The sequence below is a fragment of the Hemicordylus capensis genome, chromosome 5 (genome assembly GCF_027244095.1).
Source record: "Hemicordylus capensis ecotype Gifberg chromosome 5, rHemCap1.1.pri, whole genome shotgun sequence".
NCBI lineage: Eukaryota > Metazoa > Chordata > Lepidosauria > Squamata > Cordylidae > Hemicordylus > Hemicordylus capensis.
Genome location: NC_069661.1, coordinates 234,611,229 through 234,629,567, shown reverse-complemented (window position 1 = coordinate 234,629,567; position 18,339 = coordinate 234,611,229). Strand labels below are relative to the sequence as shown.

Sequence of the window (18,339 nt, the reverse complement as noted above, 5' to 3'; positions counted from 1 at the left end):
CCTGCAGCTCTGAGTTGGTGGGAGAGAACAGTTGTGGCAGACAAACTGGCCAACAACCTAACAGTGAGCTTGCAGAAGAATGCTGTGCTTGAGCAAGGACATTGCGCAAGTGAGTTCCACTATACATCCACTAGCTTGCAGTCTAGACTAGTGGTGCACTAGCTGAAGGATGTTCGTGCGAGGATCTTACACAAGAAAGGGACACCTATTCAAGACTAGCCTATTTATTAGGCTAGATTATTCATTAATCTTCAAGACTATCTCATTTATTTAAGTCGAATAAATAATTAAATAATAATAGCCCTTACACAACACAACACTTGTAGTGCAACCTATTATGTCCCAGGGAAGAGGGCAGTTCACACAATCATGAACTGGGAAGGAGACGAGACCGAGCCAGTTTTGGGAGCAGGGTGCCTTCCCGTCTTGCTATTGTGTTAGATAAAAACAGGTTTGGAGGTGGGGAGCTTGATCATCTATCAAGCCCCAGCTGGGTAGAATGAGTGTATCTGACCCAGATTCCATCCCATTTCTGAACAAGGCAGGCAGGAAAACCGCCCTACTCAGCTGGGGCTTGACAGAAAAGATCCTCACTTCCGACCTTGTTTTCCGACAATTACTGGGGTAGGAGATGCCTCGTATTCTAGTTTGGGAACTGAGCCTACTCCCAATTTTCCGCGGTGCGTTGGATCTCATCCCTCTCAGAGGCACAATGCCTCGCCATACCAGTTGCAGGAGAGCAACAGCAGGAGAGAGGGCAAGCACATACCTCTTGCCTGTGGGCTCCCCAGCGGCATCTGGTGGGCCACTGTGTGAAACAGGATGCTGGACTAGATGGGCCTTCTTGAGCCTGATCCAGCAGGGCTGTTCTTCTGAATAAAACTGGGAGTATGCCCAGCTCATGAACTATTGAACGAGCCATCTCCTACCCTAGTAATCATTGTGTGAACTGCCCGACTGTCTTTCCTTAGCAATTGTGCAACATCACAGAGCACCACAACTTCACACAGATCTGCACCCTTCTTGCACAAACACAACTTTCTTTTTTTGCACAAGTGTATCGTTGGGATGCCAGCCATTGTTTCTAAAGGATTCTTCTTCTCCCACATCCAAATGGTCAATTACTGGCCTCCTTACAGAATCTCTAGTAAACTTCCCAGGAAGCCCAAAAGCCTCACTAGCTTGAATAGAAGCAGGTGGCATGCTGACTCAGACCAACGGGCCTAGTTCGATGAGCAGCTTTTCCTGTACTGCAAAAGACCTATGGCCTATGTTTCCAGTGCTGTGCAGCTCAGCGACAGCTTTTCTGTAATGGGTTTGAAGCTGGGAACAGGCATGCTATCACCAAATGATGGCAACCCTTCTGTTACCAAATGCATTCTGTCACCAAATGTTGCCCCTGCTAACTGGGCAAAGAGACACCTTTTAATGTGGTGATTCTCTTTTATTTAGCAGTGGAGAGAGTAACTGACCCTATCCACCCCTAGCACAGTACCTCCAGTGACTGTTGCTGGTGTCTATCTTGTGTTTCTTTTTAGATTTTGAGCCATCTTATTTATTTATTATTTCTCTGTGTAAACCGCCCTGAGCCATTTTTGAAAGGGCGGTATAGAGATAGAGAGAGAGACAGACAAACACACACTTGAGTTGTAGTTCTTTTCATACACTATGCTTTTGGGACATAAAGGTAAAGTTGTGCTGTCGAGTCGGTGTTGACTCCTGGTGACCACAGAGCCCTGTGGGTTTCTTTGGTAGAATACAGGAGGGGTTTACCATTGCCATCTCTCACGCAGTATGAGATGATGCCTTTAAGCATCTTCCCATATCACTGCTGCCTGATATAGGTGTTTCCCATAGTCTGGGAAACATACCAGTAGGGATTTGAACCAGCAACCTCTTGCTCCCTAGGCAAGTTACTTCCCTGCTGCGCCATTAGGTGGCTTTGGGGGGCATACATCATCCAAAAATATAAGCAGCGTGTACAAGACCAACAGGCATTTGAAAACAGATCAACAGCAGTGGATTCGACTGGGCACCAGAATTGGTTGCAGCTTCCGTTAGAGCGGGTGCTGTGAGAAATGGCCCTTTGCTGAACCATTTAACAAGCTGCTAATGTTCTCTGTTAACAAAACGTTAAGAGCCAGCATAGTGTAGGAGTTAGAGTGCTGGACTAGGACCGGGAAGACTCGAGTTTGAATCCCCAATTCAACCATGAAATTCACTGGGTGAATCTGGGCCAGTCATGTATCTCTCAGCCTAACCTACCTCACAGGGTTGCTCTGAGGATAAAAATAACCATGTACACTGCTCTGAGCTCCTCGGAGGAAGAGCGGGATATAAGTGTAACAAATAATTTCATTGTGGAGGTTCACATGTCATGGCAGCACCTGTGAGCATGTGCAGCCCTGTGGTGGTGTGTTCCTCCCCATCCTCCCATGAGTCACTAGTCCCTGCCCAGGTTCCGATATGTTGTGACATCCAAACCCACCACTTGGCATATCCTGCCATGTTTCCGTAAGGGAACCAGACCTCTGGAACTTACTTCAAATATCAGTTACCGAGATTGGTGCGTTTGGACTCTCGCCCTATTGGAACCTGGGCAGGAAACAAGACTAGAGGCTTGCACAGGGATCAGGGGAGGGAGCATGCACCCTCAGAATTGCAGGTGCTTGTGCAAACCTCAGGTGTCACTGTTCTGCATGCACTCAGAATCTGTCTTACCCTGTACATAGTTGCAACACTCTTAGCACACTTCTGCACAGGAAGCAATAGCCTTCTGGGCTAATGTAGAGATGTGAGAATCCACTCCCTCTCCATTTTGTTTCTTGGAACAGATCTGCAGAGTAGTATGCAAGCTTTTGACTAAACAAAAGCTGGCCCCGTTGAATATCATCTTGCTGTTCTGCAGAGGTACCATCCCAGCTCCCGAGACGCCAGGTCACTTATCTGTCTGCTAGAAAGCCGATCTAATTCAAAGCTGTTCAGCATTTATGGGCATATGAACACAAATGGGCTGTTTTATGAGCTGGTGCAGCTGTCAGCATCCAGGCCACGGAGAGCACTGGGAAAATGCCCATTGTACCAGGGACAGTCTTTCCTAACACAACTTCAGCCTTGAAGACGTAAATTGTGATGTAACTTTAGGACAATGGGACTGCACTCTCTAGTGGACAACCTACAACCTAGGAATTTCCTTTAAGATTTTAATGAATACCAGCCTATCTATATAGTGCATTTCAAGCGTTCAAAGCACATAACCTGCACTAGCTCCATCTCCCTTACAACCACCATTGTTCTCTCCTTCACATTTAATGCTCATTGACTAGTGGCTAAACCAAAGGCTTCTTTGGAAAGGAGAGCTGGTTTTGTGGTAGCTAGCAAGCATGACTTGTCCCCATAGCTAAGCAGGGTCTGCCCTGGCGGCATCTGAATGGGAGACTTGATGTGTGAGCACAGCAAGATATTCCCCTCAGGGGATGAAACCGCTCTGGAAAGAGCAGAAGGTTTCAAGTTCCCTCCCTGGCTTCTCCAAGATAGGGCTGAGAGAGATTCCTGCCTGCAACCTTGGAGAAGCCGCTGCCAGTCTGTGAAGACAATACTGAGCTAGATAGACCAATGGTCTGACTCAGTATATGGCAGCTTCCTATGTTCCTGATGGATAAAGTTCCAAAGTTTTCATGATCAACATGCATTGCTTTCTTAAGCCCTATCCAGACGTTAGGCTTGTTCACACAACTACCACCAGAGCAGGAGAAGCACCTAGCCTGGTGGCAATTGCGAGAACTCTGAACAATAAGGCAGGAGGTAGGGAATGTGATCGTGTTGAAGGCAGAAGCCAGATAGGGTGGTTTCCCTCCTACCCCGGTAAAATGATGGGGTCAGAGTCTGGGTAGGGTGCACTTGTCTTACCCAGCTACCACCTCACACATGATCACACTCCCTGCGTCTTACCTTAACTTTTGGAGTTCACACGACTGCTGATTGGAGTGCACCCAGTTCTTCTACCCAGGTTGGGCATTTCTCCTTCCCTGGCTGGCAGTCATGTGAACAGGCCTATTGTGTGTGTGTGTGCGCGCACGCGCATTCAGGTGTTTATACACATACAGAGAGGAGAGCTGGTCTTGTGGCAGCAAGCATGACTTGTCGCCTTAGCTAAGCAGGGCCCACCCTGGTTGCATATGAATGGGAGATTAGAAGTATAAGCACTGGAAGATATCCCCCTTAGGGGATGGAGCCGCTCTGGGAAGAACAGAAGGTTCTAAGTTCCCTCCCTGGCATCTCCAAGATAGGGCTGAGTGAGATTCCTGCCTGCAACCTTGGAGAAGCCACTGTCAGTACTGAGCTAGAAGGACCAATGGTCTGACTCAGTATATGGCAGCTTCCGATGTTCCTATATACATGTTTGTGTGAATGACTCTGCATGTATCCACTTTAAAAGTGAACCTGGGTGCAGGCTGCCTCAAATGCATTGTTGTACATGCATTCAATATACTCCTCACTAACTGTAGGCACGTACACTGTATATAGGTTGTAGGTGCATTGAATATAATATGTGAATAGGGCTTCTCTTTCCCTCAGAATCTAGGTTAGCCTATTAACTTCTGCTATATATATTTTTTTCTTTTGGCCTTAAATGAAACAAAGTGACACCCTTTGTTATTCTCACAGTTTTATTTGCAAATACCATTGCATGAAAAGCTGCATTTAATTGTAGTCCAAACCCTGAAAAAAACCCACGTCAGTTTGTGATATGTATGCTAAAGTGCTTGATATAACAATACTTTTACCAATATTCACTTCCTGAACATTATCCAGTCCTGATTAATTTACTAATAAATGTAAAGATAAAATAGCAACATAACCTGAAGATACTTAATATAAGGGAAGGGGAGTTATTTAAATTATGCCAGGTTTATTTGTACATTTCAAGTGTAACATACAACTTAAGATATACACCCTCACTTGACTAGGAATGAGGGATCAGAAAGTAACGAGGATTCTGCAGCACCCCTCAAACAAAACACAAAAATATAGCTAACAGCCCAGTCCCAAACATGTTTACTCATAAGTGAATCCCACGAAACACAATGAGATTTACTTCCAAGTAAATGGGCTGCAAAAATATCAGAACACAAAGTGGTGGAGTCCCCCCCCCCACCAACACTGAAAAACACCATATTCTGGTTTGCTTCAGAAACTTATAGTTATTTATAGATTGATCCACTTTATAATTATATTTTGTCCCTTCAATTTGTCTTACTGCGTTAGTATAGCAAATTGCAATGCTATACAAGCATGTTGAATATTTTGAGAGCCAGAGTTCATGAATAAAATGTTTAGTTTGTGAGAGAAGGTTAGCTGAAAGCTTTGGTCTTCTTACAAATGCAATTTTTTGAACCAATAAAGGCTCATTAATACTGATGTCTAAAGGATGTATTACTTTCAAAGAAAGAAATCCTTTTCCTTCCAAGGGGCTAGAATGGTTTTTGTAAGCTTAACAGAACACACCCTTAATTTCCAGTCATCAGAAAGTCATCAACGGAAAAAAAAGTTGCACATAATAGGAATAAAATAAACATTACAAAGAACAGCACTCCCAAAGTTGTCAAATACACAAAATCGACCAGTCTCATGCTTCAAAAATACCTTGAGGTTTTTATACTACTACACAATTCTACAGTGCTTTATTGCCTAAAAGGAAAGAGACACACATACAGTGTTTCTTGCACATCATTCATATGGTGTGAAACACAAAGAGATGGCAAAATGAATTAATGCTTTATAGAAAGAAATTACACTGCCAGGAACAGACGTCTAACACCACATGCTAGTGGTGGTGGGCAAAAACCTATTTTGAATTTCAGCCATACAGGCTTTAATAGGTTTCTTACTGTTAATCTGGATAAATGGTTCTTCTCCAACACCATGAAATAAGCCTCAAGATCCGTAGTAGACACAAGGCAAGATAGTTCAGGAATCAAGGTATCAAATTTGTCTCAAATTCTTTTAGAATTAAGGTAGTCATCCAAGCATCATCTTGCTTCTAGTTTCATGTAATGAAGTTAAAAATTTTTTTCCCAACATCTATGAATTTTTGATAATCTTTTTATTTTACTATTCCTGATCCATATTCCTTTTTTTGAAGTCTTTCTTCTGCCTCAGAGAAAATTTCAGAAGTATTAATTGCCTACAGAATACAAGACAACTAGAAACAATCTGCAGTGCGTGTCTTGAAAAATAATAAATAAAAACAAACAAAAAGATAGTTAACTGGATCTCTTGCAAAAGGAGAAAAGCATCTCTATTAATTGAAAAAATCTGAACATCTGAAAGCAAGTTTTAAATTAATTAACTATGTCTGTGTTTTGTAAAGTTGAAGAGTAAGTGGAGAAGGATAAAAATTCAAGTAATTCCTCCATGTCTCCTTTTTGACAGCTTTAACTGGTGGTGTGCATTAATCCTGAATACAGTTAGCTCTCTGAAAATGTTTAGAATAGTTTCAGACCTCATAGAATCAAGCCCTCCAACACAGGATGAGGATTCTCTGGGCTGACTCATAACAATTGAGGTAGTTATGCTATTAGGTGTAAATGGGCAGCTGGTTTTGTTTGGAGGTGTAAAAAAGTGATTTATTGGAGCAATGCTGTTCACCCAATGGTGTATTTAGAAATTCAGATAAGGTTTCCCAATGGACTTTACACATGCATTTTGCCAAAGGTTTTTTTTTTTTTTTTGGAGGGGCAGGTGGATTTGATAAAACTAGGCAGTGGGGTTTCACATGCTATTTTGACAAATATTGTGGCAAAAGGGTAACATCCAATTCTTCAAGAAGAGAAAAATATCCTATGTTTGCATACCACTTGTTGACTTTAGGTTCTTTTGTTCATTCCCTATTTATACCGATTTAGATCCCCTCTTCTGATGAAAAGGGGGTCCCAAATAATCAGCAGCAACAAAGTAAATGCATAGCTTTGAGACTCAATGACACATTTTGTGGGCAAACACAAGATTCCCGAACCTGTGATTGCAGCCAAAGTGCAAATCAGCAGAGTAGTGTGCACTTGACCTGCTTTCCACCCTTTCCCTTTCCCTTTCTAACTCTTTCCCTGCTCAAGTGGGAAAAAGTATTTCAGACTTGGCAAACCCCTCCCTTAGAAGTACACCCTCCTCTCTCCACTTCCCACACTGATAGCAAACATAGGGTTAAGAATTCAATGTCTATCAATCAGCACATAGTTTCACCCTTAGTATACATCCAAAGAACGAGTCCATTGTCAGTATGCTGCACAAGAATCACTGATTGTTGAAATAAATCCTATGTCTCCTGTAATGCTCTTTTTGATATCGTTTCCCCAACACATTTGTATCTTGCCTTGTATAGCCACTCTCACTTGTAATTATGTGCTTCAGCCCTAAGGAGCCCTCTTTCTCTCAAAATCTACCACTATATTGGGAAGGGAGAATAAGCACCAATGAAAGTAGGCATCTGTAATACACTCAAAATGCAATATCAATTTATTCTGCAAGTAGACTATTGTCACATATGATGAATACTGTGATTTTTATTTATTTTTTGCTACTGATCAGAAGAATAAGACCTACTTTTCAAGCCAAGTTTCCAAAAGATGAAGCATGTCTTGTATCAACAGGAAAAATATGGAATGATACATGCTGGATATTCATCCATGCTGCTTCACTATCTAGTATTAATTTTTGCATAAGAGTGCTCACATTGGCCTAGGTTAACTAAACACTTGCTTACAGCAGCTGTGTTGCCACTACTCAAAATATTGAATCTATTCTCTGGGCAGAACAGGCTCTAGATTTGGATTTCTTCTGCTTCACCCCCTTTCCAAAACTAACAAAACCGAAGAGGATCCTAAGGGCAACTTCCAATATCACATCAGCAGCTTATCTGCTGCTGCTGCAGTGAGATTCTTCCGCATGCTACTCTGGTAACACAGGAATGCTGAGTCAAATGAGAAGAGCTGTAATGCAGCTACTTCCCACACCAGCATTAACACGGCTCCTGGAATGGGAAGTGTGATGTTGGGTAGTCATGTCAACTCCCTTACATACGCACATTACTACAGGGTTCCTATGTTACTGGAGTGGGAACGGAGCAACACTGAAGTAGCTCCCGCACTGCTAAAGTACCTTAAGGACCTGAAGAATCAGGGCCTGAGGGGGGTGGGTCTTTATCTCAGTCCATGGGAGGCCTGAGATAACTCAAGTAGTGACTCTCCACATCCTGGGTGCAAGCCTAGTGCAGGTTGCCATGTGGACCCTTCTTGATCATGTAGAGGACTGCCAAATTACAAGCCAAGCTAAACATCACAGTTGGGACATGGAGAAGTCACCAAATGGCAGTAGTTTCCCATTAAGGGCAAATGTATAGATCAGGGGTCGGCAACATGAACGACAACTCCCATCACTCCTAGCTGTAATAAATTGTGGCTAGGGGTGATGGGAGTTGTAGTTCAGCAACATCTGGAGAGCCACATATTGCTTACCACTGGTATAGACCAACCCCTTGTTGTCCCGGATGTGGGAAGACAAGGCGATGGCCAGTCATTTTTTGACATTTCAAACTATCTGCAGCAACTGGGCAGCCCTAGGATTCTGGCTCACTTGCTCGTAAGAAAGATCATCTTGTCTTGCAGAAGCCAGCTTCCTCCAGGTGCTAAAGAAAGCTTCCTGAAATACCGCAGATGACACCCCCACACTACAAATGCCCCAAAGAGGAGGAAAGGGAAGGAAGTAGAGCTGAGGGTTTAGTTGACTGTTCCAGATATAGTAGTTTCTCTCTGTACCATCCAGTTGTAGCACAGTTCCTTCAACAGACCCTGGTGGGTTTCTGTTTGAAGCTCATGCATTCCTCAGATCCAGTGTGAAAACGTTTTCTTTCCACCACTTGCACTGAGTGAAAAAGTCACGGAGAAGACCTAGAGTCCTATGACTCACAGCTTGTTGGATGCACATGAAGAAAAGGTTTGGATCAAAACAGTATATCGAGAGACCGACGCATACAGGGAGTAGAGCAAACAGTATACATTCACAAAAAGTACAGCAATGGCTACCTAGAGAGTCTTCATGTGTTCCTCTGCAATACACGGAAAAGCCCACGCTGCGTTTGTACAATATTTACACACTGCGTGGCTTTTCCGCATTATAATGCTCCCCCCTCCCTCCCCTGACCCTATAAAGTTTGTTTTAAGCTACATTTCCCTCCACTGAACCCAAGAACACTGCTTCTAAGAAAAAGGTTTCTTATTGGTAATATTCCTATAAGAAGATAGCCTATTTACACACAATGAACACACGAAAATACTCTATTTTATACTAAACCTCTGTTTTGAAAACTACAATACTGCAGCTCAGCTAGTTTGCAGCTTTAGGGCAGACCAGTAAGGAGGCGAGAGAGTGACGGTTCCCCCCCCCCACCTCCCAATAAACTGGTTTTAACATACAGTGGGGCACTACCAGTAGCGTTTGCGGTTTAATAGCTTTGCCCCCTCCCAGACTTGATACTTTTCTGTTTGCCTGGGAGAGGACTGAGGAGTTGTCTGCAAAGCCATGCTACACGTCCACCCCTTTAATGAGTGACCCTTCCAAAATGATGGTGAAGTCCTGCAATGTCTGTAGCACTCTAATGAGGGAGTTGACTGTCATGCGGTCACGCAAGAGAGCATTCTCTTCGTACATCCGGGTGATGGATGGGCACTCTGCCAGTAAAGGAATCCACTGTGGGAGCAAGTGATCCCTGTGAAAGGAAGGGAAGGAATTGAATGAGTCTCCAGCAAGGTCCTATGCTTTCATAAAACATGGTTAAGGACACACACTGTTGTTAAGATGCTGTCAGCCTTTAGAGTCTCCTCAGTGGTCTGGGGGTCAAGGACTGCTTGCTCCCCATATAAGCCTACCCAAAGAGGCTCTATTTCAGATCCCAGGGCCTTTTCAGCAGTGGCACCAAGAGTACTTTTGTAATTCTCTTCTGCCTCCCCTCTTGGTTGGCTTTTTGACACTAAGTTAAGGTGTTTTTATCAGAAAGCTTTTGGGACATGCTCTGAGAGTGAGGAATTATTAATGGCTATTGCTAAGTATGTTTTTCTTAAGTGTGTCGATTGTTTCCGCCAATTATTTATTTTATATAGTGACCGACATCCGGACAAAACGACGCACTGGTGCTACAAGGCAGGGGCAATTTTCATCTCTCTCCCTTCCCTCGATCGCTGAATGCAACTCTCAAAAATATGTCTCTGAAGCTTGGAGCAATGCCCATTTGGGGCCATTGATTATTTTAGCAGATTCTAAAATCCATTTGATACTGCTAGTTTTCAGCTCGCTATGAGCCTATCTTGTATGTTGGCTTTTCTTTTGAGAGGGATTTATCCTTTTATGTTTTTTTTAATACTGGAAACTAATTTGTATGATATTATTGTAAGAAGTGGTATAGAAATATTTAATGATCAACAAAACATCAGTGGGATGTTCATCGTGGGGACTTCAAGGAGTACACACAAAACATACCGTGTTCCAAGGCAAACTAGAATCTGGAATTTGCCATCCTTTCCTATGTTCCGAGGAGCCGTGTTGATGGCATTTACATAGTGGCAGAACGTTTTGTAGGAAGATTTCTGAAGAAGAACATCCTCTTCATTGTCCCCAATCTGGTCAGTGGCCTCAAAATAGGCAACGACTTTTTCTGAGGGTGGAGAAAACACACACACACTGAACATGAATAATCTTTCAGCCTATTATTTAGGCCAGGAAGCTGCTAGACAGCATACCTAGAGGCAGGGTTGTATTTACTTTGTGCTAAACCAAAAAATTAAAATTCTGTACCCTGCTTAATCCAAATTTTGCACCAAGGACAGTGGAGTTCTGCAACCTGCACAGATTATGCAAATCTGCATATTTCCCCCCCAACACTCCTATTTTGCATAAATGAGAGCTCATGGCCAGTAAGCAAACATTAAAACAATTATACATTTATGTCAATTAGCAATACTTCTTAACTCTCCTCATTTAGTAAGTAACAAGTCTGCTAATGGTTTACTGGAGTGACAGTTTGTTCCAGTCTGCGATAGAGTCACAGCTAATCTTCTGTCCTTCAAGTGCGTGCCTAATGCATTGAGGCACAGCAGTCAGAGATTGAGAGGTAATTACTAACTTGAAGGCATTCACTGCAAAACATGTTCTCTGCATCCTGTTACTTTACCAGCTTGCAAGTTAAAGCCACTTTGAAAATACCTTCCTATGATAAGGACAGAACTGTATGTAACAGGTAAAGTATGGAGTGTCCTTGTGAATTTCAGAGAGGGGCAACCCTAGTGTGGGAAGTAACCAGACATAATCTACCTATATCATTTACTTTTTGTGGAGGGGTTATAGCTCTGTGGCAGAGGATATGTTCTGCAAGCAGAAGTTCCCAGGTTCAGCCCCTGGCCTCTCCACACTGGATTGGGAAAGACGTGTGTTTGAGCCAAATCCAGTCCATGTAAACAATACCAAGCTAGATGGACCATGGTCTGACTCTTGACATCAGGCAGCTTTGTGCGCCTTGCCCTTCATTTCCAAGAACCCGACTACACAGAAGCAGTAACTGCACCCTGAAAACAATGCAAGAATTAGTAGACTGATGGCCTTAGACATTATTGGCACCTCTGTGTTAGTTCTTAGGTTACTTTGTGATGCAAAAAATCTAAATGACCCCTCACCCCTGCCATAAATGAAACTAACCAATTGACCTTTTGCTGCCCATTAATGGAACCCTAACCCAGTTGCCTGAGGTGGGCCACCAGTGGAAAGGTCGGCCCTAAAGGTCGGCGTCTTCTCCATTACAAGCCCCACCGCCCATTGAGGTCACCTGAGGAGGTCCGTCTCTAGTTAGCGCCAATTCGTTTGGTGGCTACACAGAGACGGGCCTTCTCGATCGCTGCCCCGAGATTGTGGAATGCGCTCTCTGCTGAGATATGATCCTCCCCATCTCTGGCAATTTTCAAAAAACACCTGAAACCCCATCTTTTCGCCCAAGCTTTCTCAGCTTCCTAATATTTTTGGGTTTTAATTTCTGTTTGTTTTCAAACTGTTAAATTGTTTTTAAGTTTTTGTACATGTTTTTAACTGGTTTTATGTTATTGTAAACCGCCCAGAGATGAAAATTTGGGGCGGCATAAAAAGTAAGTAAGTAAGTAAGTAAGTAAGTAAGTAAATAAATAAATAAATAAATAAGCCAGCCACCGGATGCAAAAAGCTACTATTCGAAATGTTAGAGATCAGTATCAACAGAATTGCCTGAAGCCCAAGTGCTGTGTGCAGTCAGGGTCATCACCCACAAAGCCCAGCCTAACCCAGCACATCAATTACCTATGAAGTCCCAGATGAAGACATTCTTATGGAAAATACGAACAGATTTGAATCCATGGTGGAAGACCTGCTCCAGGGCCACAACCAGGCCATTTTCTCCACACAAGAGGACAGTAAGGCTTCCTCTCTACAGAAAGGAAAACATGATCAGGAACGCTCTACACAAAAAAACCCAACACAAATCCATGAACTCGGCCCAGTTTCCAATTTAACCATGAGTGGTGTTTTTGAACACCTTTTTAAAAAAGGTCTCTCTTCCATGTCTGCACCTCAGGCAGAAACAGCCATATCTTCTCCTAGAGAACATGAATGAATTGCAAGCACTACTTTCTAGAGATCTGCATTTCATGGTTTTGGAATTAGCAGATATGGCCAGGAGAGCAATTACTGAATGGAGCTGTACTTGGTAAGGACAATTTCACTACCACAAGGAGCTGAGAGATGGGCAAAGGAGGTTGTGAGGGAGAGGTATGGCCATCATTACTCCAGATTCCTTAGTAATTTGCTCTTCAAATGGTGATATAAGGGATTGAGTACACACTTAATAGAATGAGGAGCTTCAGTCCCTGCTTTAAGCTTTATCTATGTGCAGGTTAGGGTCACGTGAAGCAGCCCTTCATGTGGAAACAATCAAAAGAATCTCTTGGCCATGCCGATGGTTGGGACTGTAAAATAATATTTTTCATCTTCCACTTGTATCTATCAGTTTTGTAGGTATTCAGAAACTCCTTTTTACCGACTATGACTTTTGAGGTGGAGATGGGCTGCCTGGGGAATTTGGATGCCACCGTGACTTCAGCAGATTTTAACTTTCCGTCAGGAAAGTCCACACTGAAAAGAGAAGGTGGCAGGGTTTCAAGCCTGCCTCAGTTACTGATAGCAGGCTAGGCATCACATGAGAATACAAGGAGGTAACAGAATTCCCAAGCTTGTAACAATGATGAAACTGAATGTAGGTATTTTATTCAGGACCCGTTCATGAAACACTGTCACCCCAGCACCAAGGGTATGGGGCCATTCCTTAGTGGTAAGGCACCTGCATGCCATGCAGGAAATCCCAGGTTCAATCCCTGACAGCATCTCCAGTCAAGCCAGACAGAAACTCCTGTCAAACTTTGGAGAGCTGCTGCCAGTCAGTGTAGACCATACTGAGCGAGGTGGATGGTGTAAGGCAGCTGCTTACATAAAGACAGTTGTTTACAAACTGTTTTGTAAAATTCTCAAATTATGTTTCAGAAGGTACCTCCTTTTCTGGCTTGTGAAAGTGCTTCACAATGTTGTTCACAGCTTCCCCAATTCCCTCTTGGATCTGTCCTGCACTGGGCTCTGAAGAAAAGAACGGAGATGTGAATTCACTATCAATATGTAGATACAAAGTCTGAAATTATGTCATGAAGTGGGATTAGCATTACAATTAGCTACAAGGGCACACATATGGAGACTGTGGAAGCGTTTGCTACTGTTTCAAATAGGTATCATCATAACCACGCAGCTTATATTTGTTCTACTGCTGGAAATAGGATGGGGTTGAAAGACTACTCTGTGAAGAGCAGACACATCTTGGGGAGGTGAGCAAGCTTTTCTAAGCATCTAGCCCTTCCCCCCTTCAAACCAATTAACAGGAGGAGGGGAGATTTTCAGGGGTTGGTTTCTCTTTAAGGGATAAGTCCTAGTCTCTGTGTGTGTGTTTGTAATTGCAAGCATTAGAATTTGAAAGGGTTAGCTAACTCCAGTGTTTGTTGTTTGTCCCTGCAAGGGTTAGAATTTGCAAGGGTTCGCTAACTCCAGTGTTTGTCCCTGTAAGGGTTAGAATTTGCAAGGGTTAGCTAACTCCAGTGTTTGTTGATTGTCACTGCCTGGAGGGGGTGGAGTCAGTTAGGGCTGGGGGAGGCTCCACCTTCCTTTGACTCACATCCTGTTTCAGCTGGAAGACTACTCTCTACATAAGAGGTTTCGGGCTGAGAGCATAGCGAACAGGACGTAAGAGTTTAGCGGGAAGTGTGAGGGGGAGCGTGGAAAAAGCCTAGGTGACCACAAGGAGACTGTAAGTACAAATCCCTTCCTCATATTCTTGGGAAAGGCTGCTTGGACAGTAAATACCTGACCATTAAAGCTGAGACCTATCCTTCTAATAAGCTATCTCTAAATACTGTAAACAGCCAACAAAAACAGTATGAAGATAGAAGGCCAGCAGGGGAGGGGGCACTTCCCAGTGTATTGCACAGACTGCCACATGTATGGCTATTTGCCCCATGCACAGAAGTCATGGGTGTGTGCTCGGTGTAATGAGCTCCTGGCTCTCAGGGAGCAAGTTCGTTCCCTTGAGACCAAGGTGGCAGATCTGGAGAAGCTCAGAGAGACAGAGAGGCATGTGGACGAGACCTTCAGGGACGTGACAGAGACATCGCACTCGAGGGCTGATAGCTCCTCTGCTGTCAGGGTGAATGAGGGTCTCGGGCAAGGAGGACATCAGTCTGAGGAAGAGGGAAAGGCTCCTTTAGAAGGGACCCCTTCCATGGATGATGAGCCCATATCCTCTCGCACAGAGGATACTACTCTGGGGGGTGGGGGCCTCCTTGTAGTGAGTGATTAGATTATTAGAGATATAGAGAGATGGGTTTGTGACCCGCATGTTGACCGCACGGTGACTTGCCTGCCTGGTGCGAAGGTTGCGGACATCACACAGCGTCTAGATAGGCTCTTAGGCAGTGCTGGGGAGGAGAAAGCTGTCGTGGTGCATGTTGGCACCAACGATGTGGGGAAATGTAGTCGGGAGATCCTGGAAGCCAAATTTAGGCTGATAAGTAGCATATTGAAGTCCAGGACCCACAAGGTAGCATTCTCAGAAATGCTACCTGTTCCACGCACAGGTACAGTGAGACAGGCAGAGCTGAGGAGTTTCAATGCGTTGATGAGACATTGGTGCTGGGAGGAAGGATTTAGATTTGTTAGGCACTGGGCTACATTTTGGGATAAGCAAGGCCTGTACAAAAGGGACGGGCTGCACTTGAACCAAGATGGAACCAGACTGCTGGCACTTAAAATCAAAAAGGTTGCAGAGCAGCTTTTAAAATGACGTCTGGGGAACAGCCGAGAAGCAGAGAAGCTAAATGAGTTCTTTGCATCCGCCTTCACGGCAGAGGATACTGAGCATATACCTGTTCCTGAACCAGGCTTTTCGGGGATGGCGGCTAAAGAACTGAGCCAGATAGATGATCTAAACTGTCTGGAAAAACTGAAAACTAACAAATCACCAGGGCCGGATGGCATCCATCCAAAAAGAACTCAAATGTGAAATTGTTGACCTCCTTGCTAAAATATATAACTTATCCCTGTAATCACGTTCTGTACCAGAGGACTGGAGAGTAGCAAATGTAATACCGTTTTTCAAGAAGGGATCCGGGGATGATCTGGGAAATTACAGGCCGGTTAGCTTAACATCCGTTCAAGGCAAATTGATGGAAAGAATCCTCAAGGATAAAATTGGAAAGCACATAGAAGAACAGGCCCTGCTGGGAGTGAACCAGCATGGGTTCCGCAAAGGTAAATCTTGCCTGACCAACCTTTTGGAGTTCTTTGAGAGTGTCAACAAGTGTGTGGATCAAGGTGATCCAGTTGACATAATATACCTGGACTTCCAAAAAGCTTTTGACAAAGTTCCTCATCAAAGACTCCTGAGGAAACTTAGTGGTCATGGGATAAGGGGACAAGTACATGTGCGGACTGCTAACTAGTTGAAAGACAGGAAACAGAGGGCAGGTATAAATGGAGAGTTTTCGCAATGGAGGGAAGTAAGAAGTGGGGTCCCCCAGGGATCTGTACTGGGACTGGTGCTTTTTAATTTATTCATAAATGATCTAGAAGCAGGGGTAAGCAGCGAGGTGGCCAAATTTGCAGATGATACCAAACTCTTTTGGATAGTGAAATCCATAACTGATTGTGAAGAGCTCCAAAAGGATCTCTCCAAACCGGGTGAGTAGGCGACAAAGTGGCAAATGTGCTTCAATGTTGCCAAGTGTAAAGTGATGCACACTGGGACGAAGAACCCCAACTTCAAGTATATGCTGATGGGATCTGAGCTGTTGGTGACTGACCAGGAGAGGGATCTTGGGGTTGTGGTGGACAGCTCGTTGAAAATGTTGACTCAATGTGCGGCAGCTGTAAAAAAAGCCAATTCCATGCTAGGGGTCATTAGGAAGGGGATTGAAAATAAAACTGCTAATATTTTAATGCCCTTATACAAAACTATGGTGCGGCCACACCTAGAGTACTGCATACAATTCTGGTCACCACATCTAAAAAAGGACATTGTAGAACTGGAAAAGGTGCAGAAGAGGGCAACCAAGATGATCAAGGGCCTAGAGCACCTTTCTTATAAGGCTAGGCTACAACACCTGGGGCTATTTAGTTTAGAAAAAAGATGACTGCGGGGAGACATGATAGAGGTCTATAAAATCATGCATGGTGTGGAGAAAGTGGATAGAGAGAAATTCTTCTCCCTCTCACGTAACACTAGAACCAGGGGTTATCCCATGAAATTGATTGCCAGGAAATCTAGGACCAGCAAATGGAAGTTCTTTTTCACACAACGCATAATCATCTTGTGGAATTCTCTGCCACGAGATGTGGTGACAGCCAACAACCCAGATGACTTTAAGAGGTGTTTGGATAACTTCATGGAGGAGAGGTCTATTGACAGCTACTAGTCGGAGGGCTGTAGGCCACCTCCAGCCTCGGGGGCAGGGTGCCTCTGGGTACCAGTAGCTGGGTAGTAACAGCAGGAGAGAGGGCATGCCCTCAACTCCTGCCTGTGGCTTCCAGCAGCATCTGGTGGGCCACTATGCGAAACGGGATGCTGGACTAGATGAGCCTTGGGCCTGATCCAGTAGGGCTGTTCTTATGTTCTTATCGGGGACCAGGACTCGTGTTCCCTGAACCAGATGTAGTTGACTGCAGCTCAACACCACCACCAAATATTTATGTACTGCTTTTCAATAAAAGTTTCCAAAGCGGTTTACATAGCTGCCATCAACTGGGGAATCCCAGTTGCAGTAGCCTTTGCAACTAAGACTTTGGTCTTATCAAACAATATTCTTATTGTGTATTACTTATCCTCTGCCGTTCCTCCTCAGAACGGCATGCCTATGGTTCTCAACTGTTTCCCCACCCAGCTACTGCTTGGGTCTAGTCTCCCTTAGCTTCAATAGCTGGACCTTTTCTGGTATCTTTTTAGACCATCCTTTGTGTGACTATTCACACCCCTGCTAACTTGGCAAAGAGGCACCTTTTAATGTAGTGATTCTCTTTATTTAGCAGGGGTAGAGTAACTGGCCCTATCCACCCCAGCACAGAACCTCCAGTGACTGTTGCTGGTGTCTATCTTATGTTTCTTTTTAGATTGTGAGTCCTTTGGGGATAGGGATCCATCTTATATATATATTATTTCTCTGTGTAAACTGCCCTGAGCCATTTTTGGAAGGGCAGTATAGAAATCGAATTAATAATAATCGAATTAATAATAATAATATTCTGGACTTGCATAACATATTGACATCTGAGTAAGCTGTATCATCTCTTAGTAACCACTACACTTGTGGAGCCTTTTGAATTGAAACCAATATGCTTTTAACTACTTGAATTGTAGCCACCGTGCTAAATAACCATTACTGAAGAATAAAACCTTCTTGTTTGATTTAACATCTTTGGTTGTTTCCTCTCCCACCCCACTGAAAGAGAGGCCTTTTCCCCATGCCATTAAAGAATAAAGAGGAGGAATCAGGTCCTGTCGTACAGATCTGAGTGGTGGCAGGGAAAAGACACCCTCGAGTAGGGTGGACCCTCACAATTCTTGCAGTTATTTCCTGATCCCTTTTACACTTTATAGCTTAGAACACTAAAACATCACATTCTTAAAAGCAGAAGTTATGGATGCCATCTTCCAATTCCCCTTACACATGCTGGGAATTCTCC

At 43.9% G+C, this 18,339-nt stretch overlaps 1 protein-coding gene across 7 annotated transcripts in view; it reads right to left on the bottom strand.

Moving 5' to 3' along the window:
• Nucleotides 1-4,652: 4,652 nt before the first annotated feature.
• The window catches only part of DENND5B (DENN domain containing 5B), a 149,941-nt gene continuing 136,254 nt past the window's right edge, over nt 4,653-18,339 (bottom strand). For all 7 annotated transcript variants that reach the window (XM_053253502.1, XM_053253504.1, XM_053253498.1 and 4 more), the window contains 4 exons: nt 13,613-13,695; nt 12,370-12,496; nt 10,531-10,705; nt 4,653-9,763 (listed from right to left, as the gene is read on the bottom strand). In XM_053253502.1, coding sequence (XP_053109477.1) covers nt 9,580-9,763; nt 10,531-10,705; nt 12,370-12,496; nt 13,613-13,695 — 569 coding nt within the window. In that variant the 3' untranslated portion in view covers nt 4,653-9,579. The remainder of the gene's footprint in view (nt 9,764-10,530; nt 10,706-12,369; nt 12,497-13,612; nt 13,696-18,339) is intronic.